General features: G+C 42.4%; 1 protein-coding gene across 1 annotated transcript in view; it reads left to right on the forward strand.

The window, feature by feature from the left end:
- Positions 1-334: 334 nt before the first annotated feature.
- Positions 335-17,238, forward strand: part of LOC112112280 (tyrosine 3-monooxygenase-like) — a 44,415-nt gene continuing 27,511 nt past the window's right edge. Inside the window, exons 1-6 of the mRNA XM_024208143.2 lie at positions 335-538; positions 1,302-1,476; positions 3,720-3,808; positions 7,444-7,511; positions 8,595-8,645; positions 16,465-16,610. Coding sequence (XP_024063911.2) covers positions 335-538; positions 1,302-1,476; positions 3,720-3,808; positions 7,444-7,511; positions 8,595-8,645; positions 16,465-16,610 — 733 coding nt within the window. The remainder of the gene's footprint in view (positions 539-1,301; positions 1,477-3,719; positions 3,809-7,443; positions 7,512-8,594; positions 8,646-16,464; positions 16,611-17,238) is intronic.

Below are 17,238 nucleotides of genomic sequence, written 5' to 3' on the forward strand. Positions count from 1 at the left end.
ACAGTGTCCGCAGCGCATTTCCATTGATCTCCCTGGGGCGGGCACTATAAATGGTCCTCACCCACTGCTGGGCTCCCCTAGTGTCAGACCCACAGGGAATCCTACATCCACCCCAAACCCGTCTCGCACTGTAAGGACGCCGGGGAGGGTTTTCTCCCACAGCCCTTAGCAGCGGGTGTATAGACCCCGTTAGCTGCCTATGACCGATCTCCGCTGGGGCTCTCATTGAGCAAGGCGAGGCCAAGGGCTGGTTCTCTGAAACTCGGCGCCTGTAGGCGGTGTGAGCTAAACTCCCTCTGCACAGGTGGATCTGGATTTCCTGAGCCGGTTTTCAATGAAGACCGACGCTGCGGGCGCCCCAGGCAGGAGAGCAAGCCTCCAAGAAGATGCGGAGAAGGAAACTCCGGCCACAGAGTCCCTAGGCAAGGGAGAGGGCCTGGTCTGGGAGGAAGAGGAAGGAAGAGCCACCCTGATCCTGACCTTCACCCTCCGGAATGCTAGAAAGGCCGGGCTCTCCAAGACAGTCAAAGTCTTCCAGGTACAAACCTCCCCATCCCAGCCTCTCTCCTAATCCTCGCCCTCCACAGCATCCTCCTGCCCTGCCTCTCGCCTCATCCCCTTCTGTGCTCCGTCGGAGCCCCCTGCCTCTGTCCCCTAACCTTCCCCTCTCTCCTCACATGCTTATACCTTCCCTCAGACCCTGCTCGGCCTGACTCCGTCTAGCTTCTGCACGTGTCCCCCGCTTATGGGCCAGCTGCCTCTTCCCACTTCCTAGACTCTCAGCTCTTCTGTTCCCCTGTATGTTAGCACCACCTCTCTGCTCAAAGGGGTTGGCTGGGGCTCTCCTGGCTGAAGGGAGATGCCAGGGGCACTTTGAAATGAGGATGGGAACAGCTGTTTAGCGGAACCATCTTGCTGTATGGGGGTATTTGTCCAACGTAAGCAGCCCGCCCTGCCCTCTCCCATTCTCTGATTATGGTGCCTTCAGGTGGAGAACTATTCTAGGGTGAAGAGCCCTCAGCCAATGTGACCCTCTGGCTGTCATGATGCTGTGGATTCTCTCAGCAGATTCTATGCAAACTATCTGAAGGCAGGATCCGGAGTGAAAGAGCTGCTCATCTCCCACAGTAAAACACACACGCAATGGATAGTTCATTTTAGGCGTAAGAAAAATTGGTGTTGACATTTCTTGTAAAGCTTTATCCAGTTATCTTTTAAAAGACATATTACAGCTGCAGTCAAAGTGAGCTGTCTTTCCGTGATTTTAGCTTTCTCACCAGGTGGACTTTTGTCTTTTGCAGACTTTTGAAGCTGGAATCCAACACCTTGAAACCAGGCAAGCCAAAAAATCCAAGAACACTACTGATGACCTCGAATTTTTTGTCAAATGTGAAGTTCATAATTCTGATGTCAGTGTCCTTATAAACTCCTTAAAGAAAGTGGCGGAAGATGTGAAAACTATCAGAGAAGAGAGAGGTATGCAATGTGTGGAACCTGTACCCTAATGGCTAAGTCCCCTCCTCCCACAAATGTGTCTAATTGTATTTAAATTATTCATTCGGTCCAGAGTTTCCAGTTTATGCATGTGACGTTAGGCCCCCTATTCCGCAATGTGATGTTCCTGAGCAGATCCCCTATTCATGCATAGCTCCAGTGACCTCACAGAGGTCAGCCTTCCTAAAACACATCCCGGCATTGGGGTCCACCTGTTTTTCATGCATCTTCTGTTTCTAGATGATTCTGAAAATATAGCACATCAAAATATGCAACAGATTTTATCAGTCATATTCTCCATAGTACTTCTATGCATTTTGTCTCTGTGTGTCAACATGTAGTAGTTATTATATTTTATATGAAATAGAAAATATTCAGGAAAGCTGATGTTCTATAAACAAGAACTGCTATTATTATTATTTATTAGAATACAGAGTGTTCTCTTCTTTTTAAATTTCTAAAGGACAGGATATTCCTTCCGTGTTATTACTTGTTCTCTTAGAAGAAAAACAGCCTTCTCACCAGCCAGCCTGAAATTAACAGTGGTCTGTGATCTAAATAGCCTTTGCCAGAGAACAGGGGCTCAGCCCATTGTGGTAATTCTTATGTTCATTGGCTGGTGAAGAGTGAATGATTCATGATCAAAACCTGAGGAAATGATAGAGAATACAGGTATATGGGCTTCATGCATGTGCGTAACACTCATTTATGCTAATGCAAACTACATTTTTTAGTTCAACTATGAATAGGCATAGACTTAAACACATGCATAAGTGCATTACTGAATCAGGGCCTTAGGCCCAGTTCAGAAAAGCACTTACACACATGTTTATCTTTAAGCAAGTAGTTAAGATTCATTGACACCAATGGAATTTAAACATAGGCTTCGCTGAATGGGGACCTTATTGTCGGGAGCATATACTGTATGCAGTGAACTGTACATAGTAACACCTTCTTAATCAAATGCCACCTGGGACAGAGAAAACAATTCTGAAAATGGGGGTTGTATAATGTGAGTTGTTATTGGGGGAGGAAATATGGGCCAGAGAGAGAAATGATAATGATAACACAACTTTTCTTCAGTTTTATTGACATTGTCCGTTTGGGGTGGGGGGGGCAGAGGTTGGATTTTTTTAATCCATTGATTTAATAATCTATTTTCAGCATTCAAAGTCTGATTTAGGAAAGCACTTGAGCACATGTTTAACTTTAAAAAATGTGAGTTGCTAGTGAGGAGAAGTCTTGCAGAAATGAATTTTAAGAGGGGATTTTAATGTGACAAGGCAGGTTACCGAGTGAATAGGAACAAGGAAGGTGTTCCCATGAATGTGGAACTGTGAACGTGAGAATGAAACAAATGGGGCACCTCAGCTGGAAGCTTGGATGGAGGGCAGGGAGCAAGTAGGGAGCAGCAAGAGATGAGAGCAGAGATGTAGAGAGCTTGAATACAAAGATAAGGAGCTTGAATTTGCTGGGAAAGGTGAGTGAAAACCGGAGTGGCATGGTCAGATAAATGAGTAGAGATAGTTATTATAGCACTGTTCTCAATGAACGGAGGGGAGAGAGGTTTGCTTCTGTCTTAAACTGTGATTTTCATGTTGCTTAGCTCATGCAATTGACATGCAACCCATCATTAAGACAGTCTCCTTTTTGTAAAGACAATTATTTGTCATGCAGTCATGAACTCAGAGCTCAATCCTGCAACATGCTGAGCTCTCTGGTCCTGAACCAGAAAAGCACATGCTGTCCCATTAAAATCAATCAGAATACTCACAGATTAAAAAAGTAAGAATGTGCATATGTGTTTGCAGGACTGGGGACCTTGATAACCTCAGCTGCACTTGCAAATAATCATGTCTGCAATTATTTGTTCCCATAACATTTTAGATGCAAAAAAGAGAGTGTTGGTTAAGGCCACACTGAACTTCAAGTATCCTGACTAAACGCAAGAATATCACCCTTTACAAAAGCAAATTTCCAACTGACTATAAATGGAGCTTGCCTGAGTGGGGAAAACTAAGTAGGGCCCTCAGGGTTTGGGTCACTGTGAACAGTGACATTTTGTTTGTCATTTTTAGTTCACCATTTGTAACGTGGGGGTGTAAGATATTCCTCCTATAAAGCAGAGGTGGTTATTCTCAGTGGTTTGTTTTTATTCTGTCTCTTCCCAAGCCTGTACTGAACCTATATCATTTAAACGTACCATTTTTTGATGTCTCCAACAGTCCCATGGTTTCCAAAGAAAATACGAGACCTTGACAAGTGCCACCATCTGATCGCCAAGTATGAACCTGATTTGGACCATGATCATCCTGTAAGTTTAAGGTCATCATTAGTTTACCTTTGAAACTATTTAAATACATTGGTTAGTTCTGCTGTCCAGATGAAGCACAATAGAAAGAATTCTCTGTAAAACTATCCTCCAAAACAATTCTGTGCCCGACGTTTGTCTTTTAAAGAGGGGATTTACAATGGACATCAGTGAACTAGGAATGAATGCAGTAACCTAATAAGAAAAAATCTTATAGACCTGTTGTATTAATTTATATGGAATAAATAGGCCCAAAGAGCTAAGTGTTAACATGATCCTGTCGCTGTCCAATATTAAACAGTGTCAAACAAGGTCTGGTGTTTAGTATACAGAGATCTCAGTCTGCTTAGTATCATGGCAAACATGCCATTAAAATAGTTTTAACCCTTTAATAAAGATACAGGGGGAAAAAAGGAAAAACACTTAAAACATTTGAAAGGTAAAGTATTAAGTAAGGTTTTCCTTTTAACAGCATCCCTTGTTCTCTTTCCCTTTAGCTGTAGAGTGTCTTTAGAAGGAAAATCCCCCTTGTTTGACAGTGTCTTAGATGGTAATAATTGTCCTTTTGTGGGGAAAGGGAAAAAAGTTAGTTGAGATGGGCTGGAGTTGTTGTTAGTGCCATTTTGTTGTTGAAATCTGATGCTGTTTCCTAGAAGACATAACAAGACAAGCACGCACAAAAGGGGAAAGTAGAGAACAGCAAAGATAGAAAATGCAATATCTGTCCCTGGTGTTGACTCTCACATGCAGTATCACGGTTTGAAAAACACTGGCACAGCACACGGTCTTATTAGGCTCTCTGAGGTGTGGCAAACCTGTACAGCATCAGGCTGTTTAAGGCATTGCTTTTATTTGCCTTTTTGGTCACAGGCTTACAGCAGTGTGCAAAATATAGTCTTGGCCAGCTAAGTCAGACTCTTGTTAGACAGAAGAAAAAAGGAGAGGGATAGGAAAGAGAAGACATAAAGTGGGGAAGGAAAAAGACACAAGAAGGGGCAAGGTGGAGAACAGTCTCACATCCCAGGTGGGGTTTGGGATTCAGTCACTGTCAGTGGAGGTGGTGATGTCACCTGGGTCCTTCTCTCTGGCCCAGTCTGGTAAGAACCATCTCTCAGGATCAGCACAAGGAAAGCCCAAAGGTATTACAGGAGATCCAGGGTCCAGGAGACAGTGGGGATGGCAGCCATGATGGTAAAGCTTACTCTTTTGTGTTCTCCCATTTTTCAGTTAGCCAGCATGCTCCTAATTTCCCCCCACAACATCTCTTTTTGAGGACCCTAAAAAGGGAGTGATAGGCAGAATCCCCTCATTATTTTCTTCACCAACTAGGCCTAATTTCTGACACAGCTATTTTGGTTAATTAATTTCCAGATCCACACTTCTCTTGCTTACCAGCCATGATCTTAATATAATCCTTGAGTTATATCAGTGTTTTTTTTTTTTTTTTGTTTTTTTTTTTTTTTTTTTTTTTTTTGAGGGGGAGGAGGCGGTTACTTCAGTCTTTCTGGCTCCCTTTTGCACCTTTCCCTGTCAACATTTATCATTATATGTGATTGGAACATTTTGTAAACTTTCATTCACTTTCCCACAGTTGAGCTTGCAATTAAGGTACATTTGTAGGCCCAATTATTACAAGAAGTCCCCATTCAGAAATGCACTTAAGCACACGTTTAACTTTAAGTACATGGTTAAGCGCATCCCTGTTCAGAAAAGCCCTTTAGCACGTGATCAGGTCTCATTTTCTAGACAAGAAACCTCCCATTCATTTGCCACCCCCAAATTACAACATATTAACCATGTGCTTGGCTGGTCTGACATAACAATATGTTCCTGTTCCCCAACCTTCTGCATCTTGCCTTATTTTAGGTCTTGAGCCTATGGTCTTTACATCTATTGGTAACTTTACACATGTGAGCAGTCCCATTGAAAGAGATCATACTACTTCCCTGGCGCACAGAGGTTATAAAATGCTCTCAGAGTCAAATTCTTCCCCCAGCTAAATGTGCACAACTCTCATTGACTACAGTCGTATTCATGATCATAACCCTAAAGGAAAAGTTTGGCCCTTAACATGAAAAATGGTTCCAATAAATGTTGAATATTTTACAATAATAAATATTTGCACAGTGATACCGATCAGCTCTGCTTTATTAGTTGTGTTAATATGGAGCCAGAATTTAGATATGATTCTTATTATATCAAAAGTAATGTAAACCTGAAAGGGATTTGATTCCACATGTTTTTAATATTTATTGAATAATTGGAAAGACCTGACTGGAAGAGCTGAATTTCTATTAAAACATAAGGAAAAAGAAAACCCAAATTTAAATTTGCTCCCTTTTGAGCAAAATATCATATGTCCATCTCTAAATGTCTCATAATTAAAAATGGCTATCACGACCTTCCCTTTCCTAGGCGCACACTTTGTTCAGCACTGGTGTTTCTGTGTTGTTAGTACAGGCTTTTCCCCCCCATCCCTCAGCTTCCTGTCACAACCCTTGCCAGTGATAAGCAGAAGATCCTGTCTGCTTTTTCCTAACTCTATTTTGCGGGCCTTGCAGATCTCTTCAAAACCCACCAACTAACGACACTTCTGGCTTTTATGTGTGAAAAACGACTCAACTTTTATTTAACCAAATTAAACATAACAATAGCTTTCAGTAACCCTTCTACTTACTCCCAGAGGGAAAGCCTGAGCTTATAAGAGTCTGGTGGTGCTTCCCTTCCTGACCACAGTCCAGCTCCCCGCCCTCCTCCGCGATCCAGCTCCTTTTCCCCATAGCAACGAACCTATGATCATTCAAATTCAACCCCCAAAAGTTCCAAATGAGCAGACTAATGGAGCTTCCATTCAGGAGTCCTGTGTTTCGGGTCACCCAGATGACAGAACAAGGAGTAATGGTCTCAAGTTGCAGTGGGGGAGGTTTAGGTTGGATATTCAGAAAAACTTTTTCACTAGGAGGGTGGTGAAGCACTGGAATGGTTACTTAGGGAGGTGGTGGAATTTCCTTCCTTAGAGGTTTTTAAGGCCCGGCTTGACAAAGCCCGGGCTGGGATGATTTAGTTGGGGATTGGTCCTGCTTTGAGCAGGGTGTGTTGGGCTAGATGACCTTCTGAGGTCCCTTCCAACCCCGATGTTCTATGACTCTATGATTCTATAAGTTCTTTTGGTCTTTGTCCAGAGACACATCTCATCTTACAATTTCACTTAACAACCCTTATCCTATAGCAACGTCTCCTAGCATACAATTTCACATCAACATAGTCCCTTTTCACAATGGCTAAGCAGTAAAACAATGGCGTGAGCTTAGTTTCTAACTCTCCCACTTAAATTGTGCCTTTCATTCTGTATAATGATCACTACTCAAGCCTACTATAGCTTCATGTTTAGCTGTGACCAAAGTACGCTACATTCCTGTTTAGGAACAGGTCCAAAGTCAGTGAGATTTCATGGGTGTAACTAAGTGCAGAATTTGGCTCACTCTGTAATATTCCCATGATTCCTTGCCACAGAGAGAGTGCAATAGAAGAAACAATCAAATTCAGGCCTGTTAGTTTTGAATGTGTCTGTCAGCAAATCCATTCAAGCCCATCACTGTCCTGATGTAAGAGTGATGCTAAATTATTTCCCAATTTAGGGCTACACTGACCCAGAGTACAGGAAACGGAGAGCCTTCTTTACAGACCTGGCCTTCAACTACAGAGAGTAAGTGCAGCACCACTGGAAAACTGCTTGTTCTAAATCAGTTTCACTCACATTTTGTGTGCTCTCGCAGTAAGTAGTCTGATTTTGTTCACCTGTAAGCAGCTTTATGGTTGATGTAACTTAATCCTAGGCCAATGGTCTGTGGTGCCATCTGTTGGAAAACTGAGTTAATCACAGAAACACACATCCCATACAAATCAGGAACATTTCAGAATACAATGAAAATTAATTTAATATTTAACTTTAGGGCTGCCTTCACACCTCACTTAGCTCTGCATAATTTCATATAATTCTAGGGGGCAAATGGTCTCTATATGACTCTTTCATTTAAATTATAGGATGAGAGTATCTTCCTTCCAGGATTTGGCATGTACCTTAATAAACCTGTCAGGTAGACAAGGACTTGTGCATGTCCTACAGAAAAAAAAAGATGGACTTATCCTCAAATGAACAATTTACACTTTCTTGCCTTTCTGTGTAAAAACACATGGGAGTGGAAGAGAAGTCTGGGGGCTTGTTCTTGTGGACACTGAAATTCATTCTATGCACTTGTAGGTGGCATTAGCAAGATGCATAATGGCCTTGAGCTGTGAGCCACATGGTGCCCAAGAACTCAAGAGAAACCCTGAACCTTGGGAGATTTCTGCTTAATGACATTGTGGCTAGTCAGCCAGCTCCCTCACTAGTATTGTGAATTATCTCCTTCTCTGATGGTAGATACAACTACAGAGGGGAAGTTAATGCTGAAATATGCACAATATACCTATACACCCACTTGCTGTATAATTGTTGATGGTCTTCCAGCAGCTAAGCAATTGGAACGGGAAATAATACAGCATTGCTTCCTCTACATTCCATCAAGTGGTCCATCCTTTACAGTATTTCACTGTTTGCACCATCCCTGGGGATTTGGTGGAGCCTAGGACACCTGGGTCATAAAACCCTTTAGAATCCTTCAGGATGATTATTTATTATTTGTATTTATTTTAGTATGGCAAATAATCCTAAGGCGTATAAAGAAAATTATACTTGAAACTAGAACTCAAGTCAGCTACATAATTTTTTCTCTCTCTCTCTTTAAAGAGGAGACCCTTTGCCTCGAGTTGAGTACACTGTCCAGGAGACTGCTACTTGGTGAGTATATTTTTCATATCCTGCCCCATGACAAGTCATGGGGTGATTCCACTGAAACTCAAGGGAATTTCAGAGGTGCAAGAAGTGCACAACAGTGCCCTACATTTTCAAATAATATTTGACATCTCTAATTTTAATTGATGTATTAATTATCCCTTCTTGTTGTTCATTTTGCAGAATTCTGTTCTCCCCATGCAAGTGTAACTCCTGGTGTTGCTAAGAGGAGTTACATACCTGCACTGAGGGGTGAATAGACCTCTGAATCTATTTCCAGGTTACATTAAGTGGTGAGAATACATCAAAAGGCTCAGGGTTGGTGCACCTAAGTGAGGGGGGCTTTCTGCTACATTTGTGGCCCCTCTTTCCGCCCCCACCCAGTTTCCAAGGTAACAGAGGCAAATTTGATCCCTAGCAGGTTGGAACAACCTCAGGGCTGCTCTAAATTGCACTGGCTAAGGGGCTGTTACATCCCCTGTGATGTTGGTAGGAGGTGTGGCGCTTAGGACCAAAGCAGCACAAAGCAGACTTAGTAGGGATGTGGATCTAGCCCTCAGAGTTCTGGTTCAGTTAAAAGACACTAAAAAGTTTGGCTACTTAACCATACTATACAGAACTCTTGAAAAATCTGCAAAATTTGTCTGGAAAACTCATGAGAACAAGTGCTTTTTTAAGATTTCTTTTGCTTCTGGTTGGGCTGGAAATAAAACGAAACTGTTTCTCGCAAGGTATTTTTGGCAGCTCCTGTCTTGGCCAGAACCTGGAAGTGTGTAAGACTGAAAAATGATCAAATAAATGTTAACTGAACATTTCAGAATCTTTAAAAGAGATTGGTCCCAAGCCAGAAAATTCAGATCTGGATCCAGATCTGGATTTGAGTCTGTGGTTTTTGTTTGGTTCCTTATAAACATAGGGGCCTGAAATCATCTGTTACTGGTCTCTGCCAGAGAGAGGATGCTGGACTAGCTGAACCACTGGTCAGTCCAGCATGGCAATTCCTATATCCTTAACTTAAAATTGAACATTATCTGGTTCATGTTCTACTTAGGGGATAGTGTGAAAAAAGAAGAGAGAAGGGGAGAAAGAATAATCCAGGGGGGGGGGAAAAGGGTGAAGATGGAGCAAAAAGAGTGAAAAGCCATGTGACAGTGGGAAGGAAGAGAAAAATCAGTGTAGTCAAATGTATATACATATACACACACACACAGAGTGTATTTTTCCATTTGAATTTTTCTCTTCTCCTCTTTCCTCCCCTGTATATGCTAGAACCGATGCAAAGGTGTGCTCTTAATATATACATGCTGAGATAGATAGTAGTGCAAGGGAGTGCATCTATCTAGCAATTTATGGGGTGAGGGATGTTTCTAACCCCAGTGCACAGCACAGGTTTCCCTTTACGTTAAAAATGTTCCTTTTTAAGTTGACTCACTCTCTGAATAAACATGGTCTTAACTTACAGTGAAAAAGCTTCATGATCTCAGATGAACCCAGGGCAAGCCACACTAGAGAAAGTCACTTTTCACACCAGTGCAGCCCATTTCCCCTGGTGTTTTCCTCATTGTAGCTATCCCAGTGCAAAAACCCCAGTGGGATTTGCAACAACAAAATAATGCAAGAAATTCATTAAACCTAGAAGACATTTGCCAACTTCAGAAATGGATGAAGGTTTTGGAGGAAAGGGGAATTTTGATTTCTTGTCCACCTCCTTCCATCTTCCCTAGCTGCCTTTCAAAAAATCACGCTATATAGCAATAATTATTGTTGTGGGTTACTTGTTTTACAAGAATGTCTTGTGGTCCCACTTGAGATCAGGGCCCCACTGTGCTAAGTACTGCATGTACACATAGTTGAAGATTGTACACTCTTCTGGGTAGGGACTATCTAAATAGACAAGACGGACAAAAGGTGGGAGAAAGGACAAATTATTATCCCCATTTTACAGATGGGAAAGTGAGAAATTAGACAATTAGCCCCGTGGTCTTACAGGGCACAGCCAGGAATTGAGCCTAGATCTCCCAAGTCCCCAACCAGCACCTCAGCAACAAGGTCATCCTTCCTCTCTGAAGGAGTGTTTTATTTTAAATAAAATCCATTGGGCCTTAGAATTTGCGAAATGAGCACCGGATAACTACCAAGGAACATCATATCCTACTCATCCAACTTCTATTATTTTCACAAGCTAGATTTTCAAATAACCTTTGAAAAGTAGTAACATGCCTTTTAAGTCCTTAGCGTCATGTGCATGACGGCTCTCACCAGCCAACAATATTGGCATGTTCTGGTGTGTGGGAATGTTGTATTTAAGAAAATTAAATTTTGTGTTCTTTCCTGTTTTTCCCCTTTTTCTGCCAACCTCCGTCACGGCAGCCATTCTCCACCTAGAACTATTCCCACAGTGGTAAATGGAACAGGCCTTTCGGGGGTATCTATCTATCTCCTCAACACAGTTAGCCCCAGCAACCCAAATTCCAAAATTAGATCTCACAGTTGTTACCGTAGCTCCCTAGGGCTGTGTGCTGAGGTCAGCTGCATTACAGCACAACTTAATATGGATACAGGGAAACCAAAGGGGAAATTTTTGAACATGCTGTAAAGTCCCTTGATGTTAGCTCTGAAGAGCTGTTGGATGCCTTTAGTTTGTAGCAACATGTGTATAAAAATGAAAACAAGAGCAGAAATCTCAGCTTCCAAAAACAGGGCTTGGACAATCTGAGTCTACGTTGTCAGGCATAGTTATTGCAGAGCCATAAACGGAACGGTCATGGGAGCAAATGGGGAGATGTTTACTGGGAAGAAGTTGAGCAGGAAAAGGGAGAACAGAGGACAAAGCTATTGAGACATATGTCATGTGACAATAGTAAAGGCGGACAGTCACCTTCTTCTAACAGAGAACAAGGAACTTGATTAGAATAAGGAAACAGCATTATCCCTAAAGCTGTCCCAGCTGTCTTTCCCACTGCTTCACTGTCAAGATTCTGCCTAGAATCTTTCACAGCCCTCACCTGTCATTTTAAAGAAACAGCACACATATGGTCTCAGCATGCGTGCATTTACAGTGCACTTAATTGACAACACTATTCAGATCAAGGTTCAGTTTTAGAAATCCAGATTTTTACTAGCTTTTAGTATTTACAAAGAATATTCCCTTTTAAAATAGTTATTACCTTCCTCCTCCCACACTAAATAGGGCCTGATCCAACTCCACTAAAGTCAGTAAGAATCATTTCACTGCCTGTAATGGGAGTTGGATCAGACCCTAAATTTCTCAGGTGTATTATCCTTAGTGTTCTGAATAGATTTTATCTAGGGGAGGTACTAGAGATGGTCAGGAAATAATTTTCATCTCACAGAATGTTTTTGATGAAAATCAAATTGTCATTGATTTTTATTTTAAATTAAGTATATAAGAATGGCCACATGAGGTCAGGCCAATGGTCTGTTTAGCCCAATATCCTGTCTTCTGATAGTGGCCAGTGCCAGATGCATCAAAGGGAATGAACAGAACAGGGTAATTCTGAGCAGTGGTGTAGCCAGGTGGAGGGAACGGGGGAGCATCAAAAAAAAAAAGACGCCACCCGCTGCAGCGCTTTTACTGACGGGGCGGTGCTTTTACTCACCCGGCGGCGCTCCGGGTCTTCAGCAGCACCTCAGCGATGGGACCTTCACTTGCTCCACGGGTCTTCGGCAGCATTTCCTTCAGTGCCGCCGAAGACACCCAGAGCGAGTGAGGGTCCGCCGCTGAGGTGCCGCCGAAGACCCGGAGCGCCGCCGGGTGAGTAAAAATTAAAAAGGCGCCAAGATGCTCAGTGGGGGAACTGCCGCTGCCCCGCTCCCCCCCAGCTATGCTACTGATTATGAGTGATCCATTGCCTCTCACCCAGTTCCAGCTTCTGGCAGTCAGAGGTTTAAGGACACCCAGAGTATGGGGTTCTGTCCCTGACTATCTTGGCTAATAGCCATTGTAGGACCTATTCTCCATGAACTTATCTAGTTCTTTTTTGAATGCAGTTATCATGAGAACATAAGAATGGCCATACTGGGTCAGACTAATGGTATGTTTTTAGGATTTTGTCTAAAAACCTACCACTGAGTGTGTATAGATATATATTTCTCTTTCTCAGCAACTGAAATTGTTCAGCTTATAATTTAAAAATGTAGGGTTTTTTTGTTTTTAAAAAATTGGTTTTCAGGTTTTTTTATCAAAATCCCCTGAAATTTTGAGAAAAACAGATTTTTTTTTCAAACATTTTCATTGATTCAAAAAGCCATTTTCTGTGGGAAAAAATGTTTTGAAGGACCATTTTCTACTTTCTCCAGCAACTCCAGCACTCCTCTGTGTCCCAGGGAATTTTAAAAACCCATCCCCGTCATCTAAGGGTGGCGCATCTTTCCACAAACCATTGATCACACAGGGAAGTGACTACAGCCTGGCTCAGGATGGACTTCCTCCGCTTTCCCCCTCATAACCTGGGGTCTTTGAAGGCAATCCAAAGAATGAGAAGAGAAGGAAGTGCAGAAGGAAGGCGAGGAGTACATGTTCCTGAGCTCACCAGCTGCTCCTCGAGCCGCTCTGAAACTCTCTGTGGAGGGGTTTGGTGTTAGGAGGTTCCGCCTTCAAAGCAGGTTAACTTTTCCTCTGCCTCTGACAGCTTACTATGAAGTTGCTTTCCACGGCTTTCAAACCTAGAAAAGCTGTGCACTGAAGCAGTGGGAATTTTGCCTGTGTAAGGACTGCAGAATTGAGCCCTACGTGTACACAGTTCTGTTGTCCTGTCACTGAATTGTAGCCACCTCTGGGCTGGAACACTGCAGCTGTGCAGTGCAGATCAATAGTGCACAACAGCTGAGAATACTAAATGAAGACCACTGTTTCTTCTCTCTATTGTCTAAGAATAAAATATGATATTTTTTTATTTGCAGTGCTTATAATTTTCTAAAAAAAGGAAACTGTTTGCAGTAAAAGCATATGTAATACTAAACTTAGTTCTAGAGCAACCCGTACAATTAATTTTAAACTTGTCTCTATTGTAAGTGTAAACACAATTTTAAATTTTCTAATAGGGAAGTATTGGTCTATTTTAAAAAAAATTAAAAAGTTTTGTACAGTATATTTAAAGTAAAGTAAGCATATTTAAAAGTCTGTAATTTCTGTTTTCTAACTCAGCCCCTTTCTACTTGGTTTGTAAGCAGAATTCATAGGAACATAGGCCTGGAAGGGATCTGCTGGGTCAAGGCCAGTCCCGTGCTATCACAGGAAACCACAGCATATAAGTCCATTCATAAATTTATCAAGCTCCACCTTAAAACGAGTTAGGGTGTTTGGCCCCCACAACTGCTACTGGGATGCTGTTCCAGAACCTCACCCTCTGATGGGTAAAAACTTTCATTTAATTTCCAGCCTGTTGTTCATGGTCAGTTTATACACAGTTGTTCTTGTGCCAACATTGTCCTTTAGCTTCAATAGCTGTTCTCCTTCCATGGGGCTTACCCCCCAATGCATTTATAGAGAGCAGTCAGATTCCCCCTCAGCCTTTGTTTTGCTAGGCTAAAGAGGCCAAGCTCTCCTTGTCTCTTCTCACATGTTAGGCTCTCCATTCCCCTGATCATCCTCGCAGTTCTTCTCTGCACCTGTTCCAGTTTGAATTAATCTTTCTTGAACACAGGTGACTAGAAGTCCCACCTCCTGGTGATAACTAGAGGTAAAGCAGTCTCAACACAGGGAATGTCCCTTTGCTGCTGATCGTAGGCTTCCGAAGGCAGGATCACAAACTCTTCTGCAGGGATTCGCCTTGTCTTCTCAGAGCGTGGACTGCAGTCTGAGGGGCTGCTATAGGATCAGGTTCCTCTGCTTATCCCCTCACTCTGCTCTCTGCCCTTCCCACCCTTCTTGTTAGGGTGGGGATGGCCAGCACTGGCCCTTCAGCATCATTGGTCCCTACAGCTAGAGCAGGCTGAATACAGGGCTCACAAATATTCATTTGAATTTCCAGCTGCTCAGTTCATCCTTATTCATGTGCGCTGTACAATGGTTTGGAGAATGCCTGTTCCTTGTACAAATAGCTGCATTCACATGTGAACCGAGGTATTTATGCCCACACAAGATATATTCATTCTTTTTATGTTCATTATTTATTTCTGTCATCCAACCAGGGAGTAAGAATAAACCATATGGAGAAGAAAGGGGCCAAAAAATGTCAAAGTATCCTGGCAACAACTTCTTTCTCTGTGGGGCTTCTGTCCTCCATGTCTCCTCCTCCAAGCCCTATACTAGAAGGCCAGTATCTAGTGGCTTCTCCTCTTCTATGCTGATGGTGATAATTATGCAGACAAATGGTGCTGAAAGAGACGTGGCTACAAAATACACTGTGGGCCAAAGCCTCATCCACACAATTAGATACAATTCATTGACTGTGTCTATTTACACTGGCTGAGGCTCTGGCCCCTGGACTTTAAAGTTTGTTTTGTTTTAAAACGAAATGACCAATATTAGTCCCATAGAGAAAAGGGGCAGGGCATCCAGCATCTTATCAAGACACAAACTTGCCCAAAGTTGAAGAAGAATATTTGGACCTGGAGTTTTGGGTCACACTCATTTCTAGTCTCCTATCCTGCCTAAGCTTTGGCGCTTGTATTAACAGTAAAGTCACTCTTGGAAGTAAGTATGTCCAGATTCTTCCCACAAGTCTAGATAAGACTGTACAGAGAGCAATCTTGGACTGATGCGCTGCTTTACATCCTATACAATACCATTAAAGTCAATGGTATTCTATGGGAAATAAGTTAGGGCAAAATCTGGCCTCTTATTCTCCTAAACTTTTCCTGTCTTCTCTGTGGAGATGGAGTTCATGCAGCTTTTACAATACTGACAACAGCCACTGTCTAAGTTTGTTTCTTTTTTCCCCAATTACACCCACGCTAACATAAGAAGTTTATGTGATGGAATGACACCATTACAAGATACTGGCTATCACCTCCATAGCAACAATAGCAGCAAAAAACTTACAATACAAAAACAAGAGAAAGTCATTTTCTTTAGTCAGTATTTCCAAGAATGATCTCAATTTTCATAAAACAATGTTTATACACTTGTTAGAACCCCAGAGCTGGGTGTGAATAAATATAACCATTTCTATAAGCTTCCCTGCCATCACTTTAGTGCTTGTTTATTTTGCAATAGCTAAATATATTTTGAAAGTGGGGCCTTTAAAATGAAATAATAAAATACATGAGAAGGGCCCAAACCAAAGCCCTAGATTCCATGCACTGCCAACTAATTTTATATAATTGTATATAGCACCTTTTATTACAATAAGCTAAACACCTCCAAAATTTGAGGTCATGGACATCTCCATCTTGCATTCAGAGCTGCCTGGGTGGTATCTTGCACTTATTACCCCCCAGTCCCTGTCCCGATTTTTCACACTTGCCCTCTGTTCACTCTACCCTGATGCAAGAAAGCACTGAAGCATATCCTTCACTTTATGCACATACTTCGTGCTTTCCTGAATAGGGAAACTCTGGGTGCCCATTTACAGTTGAACAGTTCATGGGGTTCCACACAGGCACCAAGATCTGCCTGAGCAGCGTCAAGTGCAAGATCGAGGCCCGTATCTGGTTCCTCGTTTTGTGCCCATCTCCTGGAAAAATCCTACCCTGCAGCTTCCATCCAGGCTTCGGCTTCAGAGCATCATTTTTTCTGAGCTCAGCTTGGTTTTAGATACCCTCTATGCACTGCCTGTGTGAATAGCTGTGGTTCTGAAGCCAGGGAGAAGAGGTGCTGTTCCTAGTAAAGGAGATGAACTAAGGGTTGTTGTTCTTTCAGGAGGGAAGTCTACAGGAAGCTGAGCAGCCTCTATCCTACCCACGCCTGTAAGCAGTACCTGGATGCCTTTCAGCAACTGGAGAAATGCTGTGGATACCAAGAGGATAGTATACCTCAGCTTCAGGATGTCTCCAGATTTTTAAAAGGCAAGACATTACAGTCCACTATATTTTAGCACTCCCTAGGCTGGGAATCTACAATGATGTGTGATGGAAAGTGGTGTTGATGGCAGACCCCCATTCTGAATGAACTGGGCGTGAAGATCTGTTTGCTAATAACAAGGAGAGCGGGTTAGGAATAGATACAATATTGAGAGGGTGCAAGCTCAAATTAGTCTGTTAGCAGACGTTCGAGTGACAGAGGACAGTGGAGATTGAGATCCTGTATTACTAACCCCCCGGATAGATTCAGTTCCAAGACAGGGTGTGCCTTTTCGACAAATCGGCTTGCCAAATTCACTGTAATCTGGAGTAGACAAGGAATGGCTGCAGTAAAAGAAAACACCCTCCTTGCTGCTCTCCCAGCAATAGGAAGGGTGTCAGATGCAGGCCAAAGACAGTTGCTAAAGTATGGCAAAATAAATATATAAATGGTAGATTTAACTTAAAATACATTAAGTTTAAATTGGATGTTTATCAAATCAAGTGAACCTCTCAATCTGCCAATAAACAGATGCAAGACAAATTGGCTTAACCTACTTCTGAAGAGATTTCCAGTACATTGTCATTTTAATTAGAGACTAACGTATATTGGGCCAGATCCTTGTGTTGATCC

Source organism: Terrapene carolina, unplaced genomic scaffold, assembly GCF_002925995.2.
Source record: "Terrapene carolina triunguis isolate 2854851 unplaced genomic scaffold, T_m_triunguis-2.0 Scaffold247, whole genome shotgun sequence".
NCBI lineage: Eukaryota > Metazoa > Chordata > Testudines > Emydidae > Terrapene > Terrapene triunguis.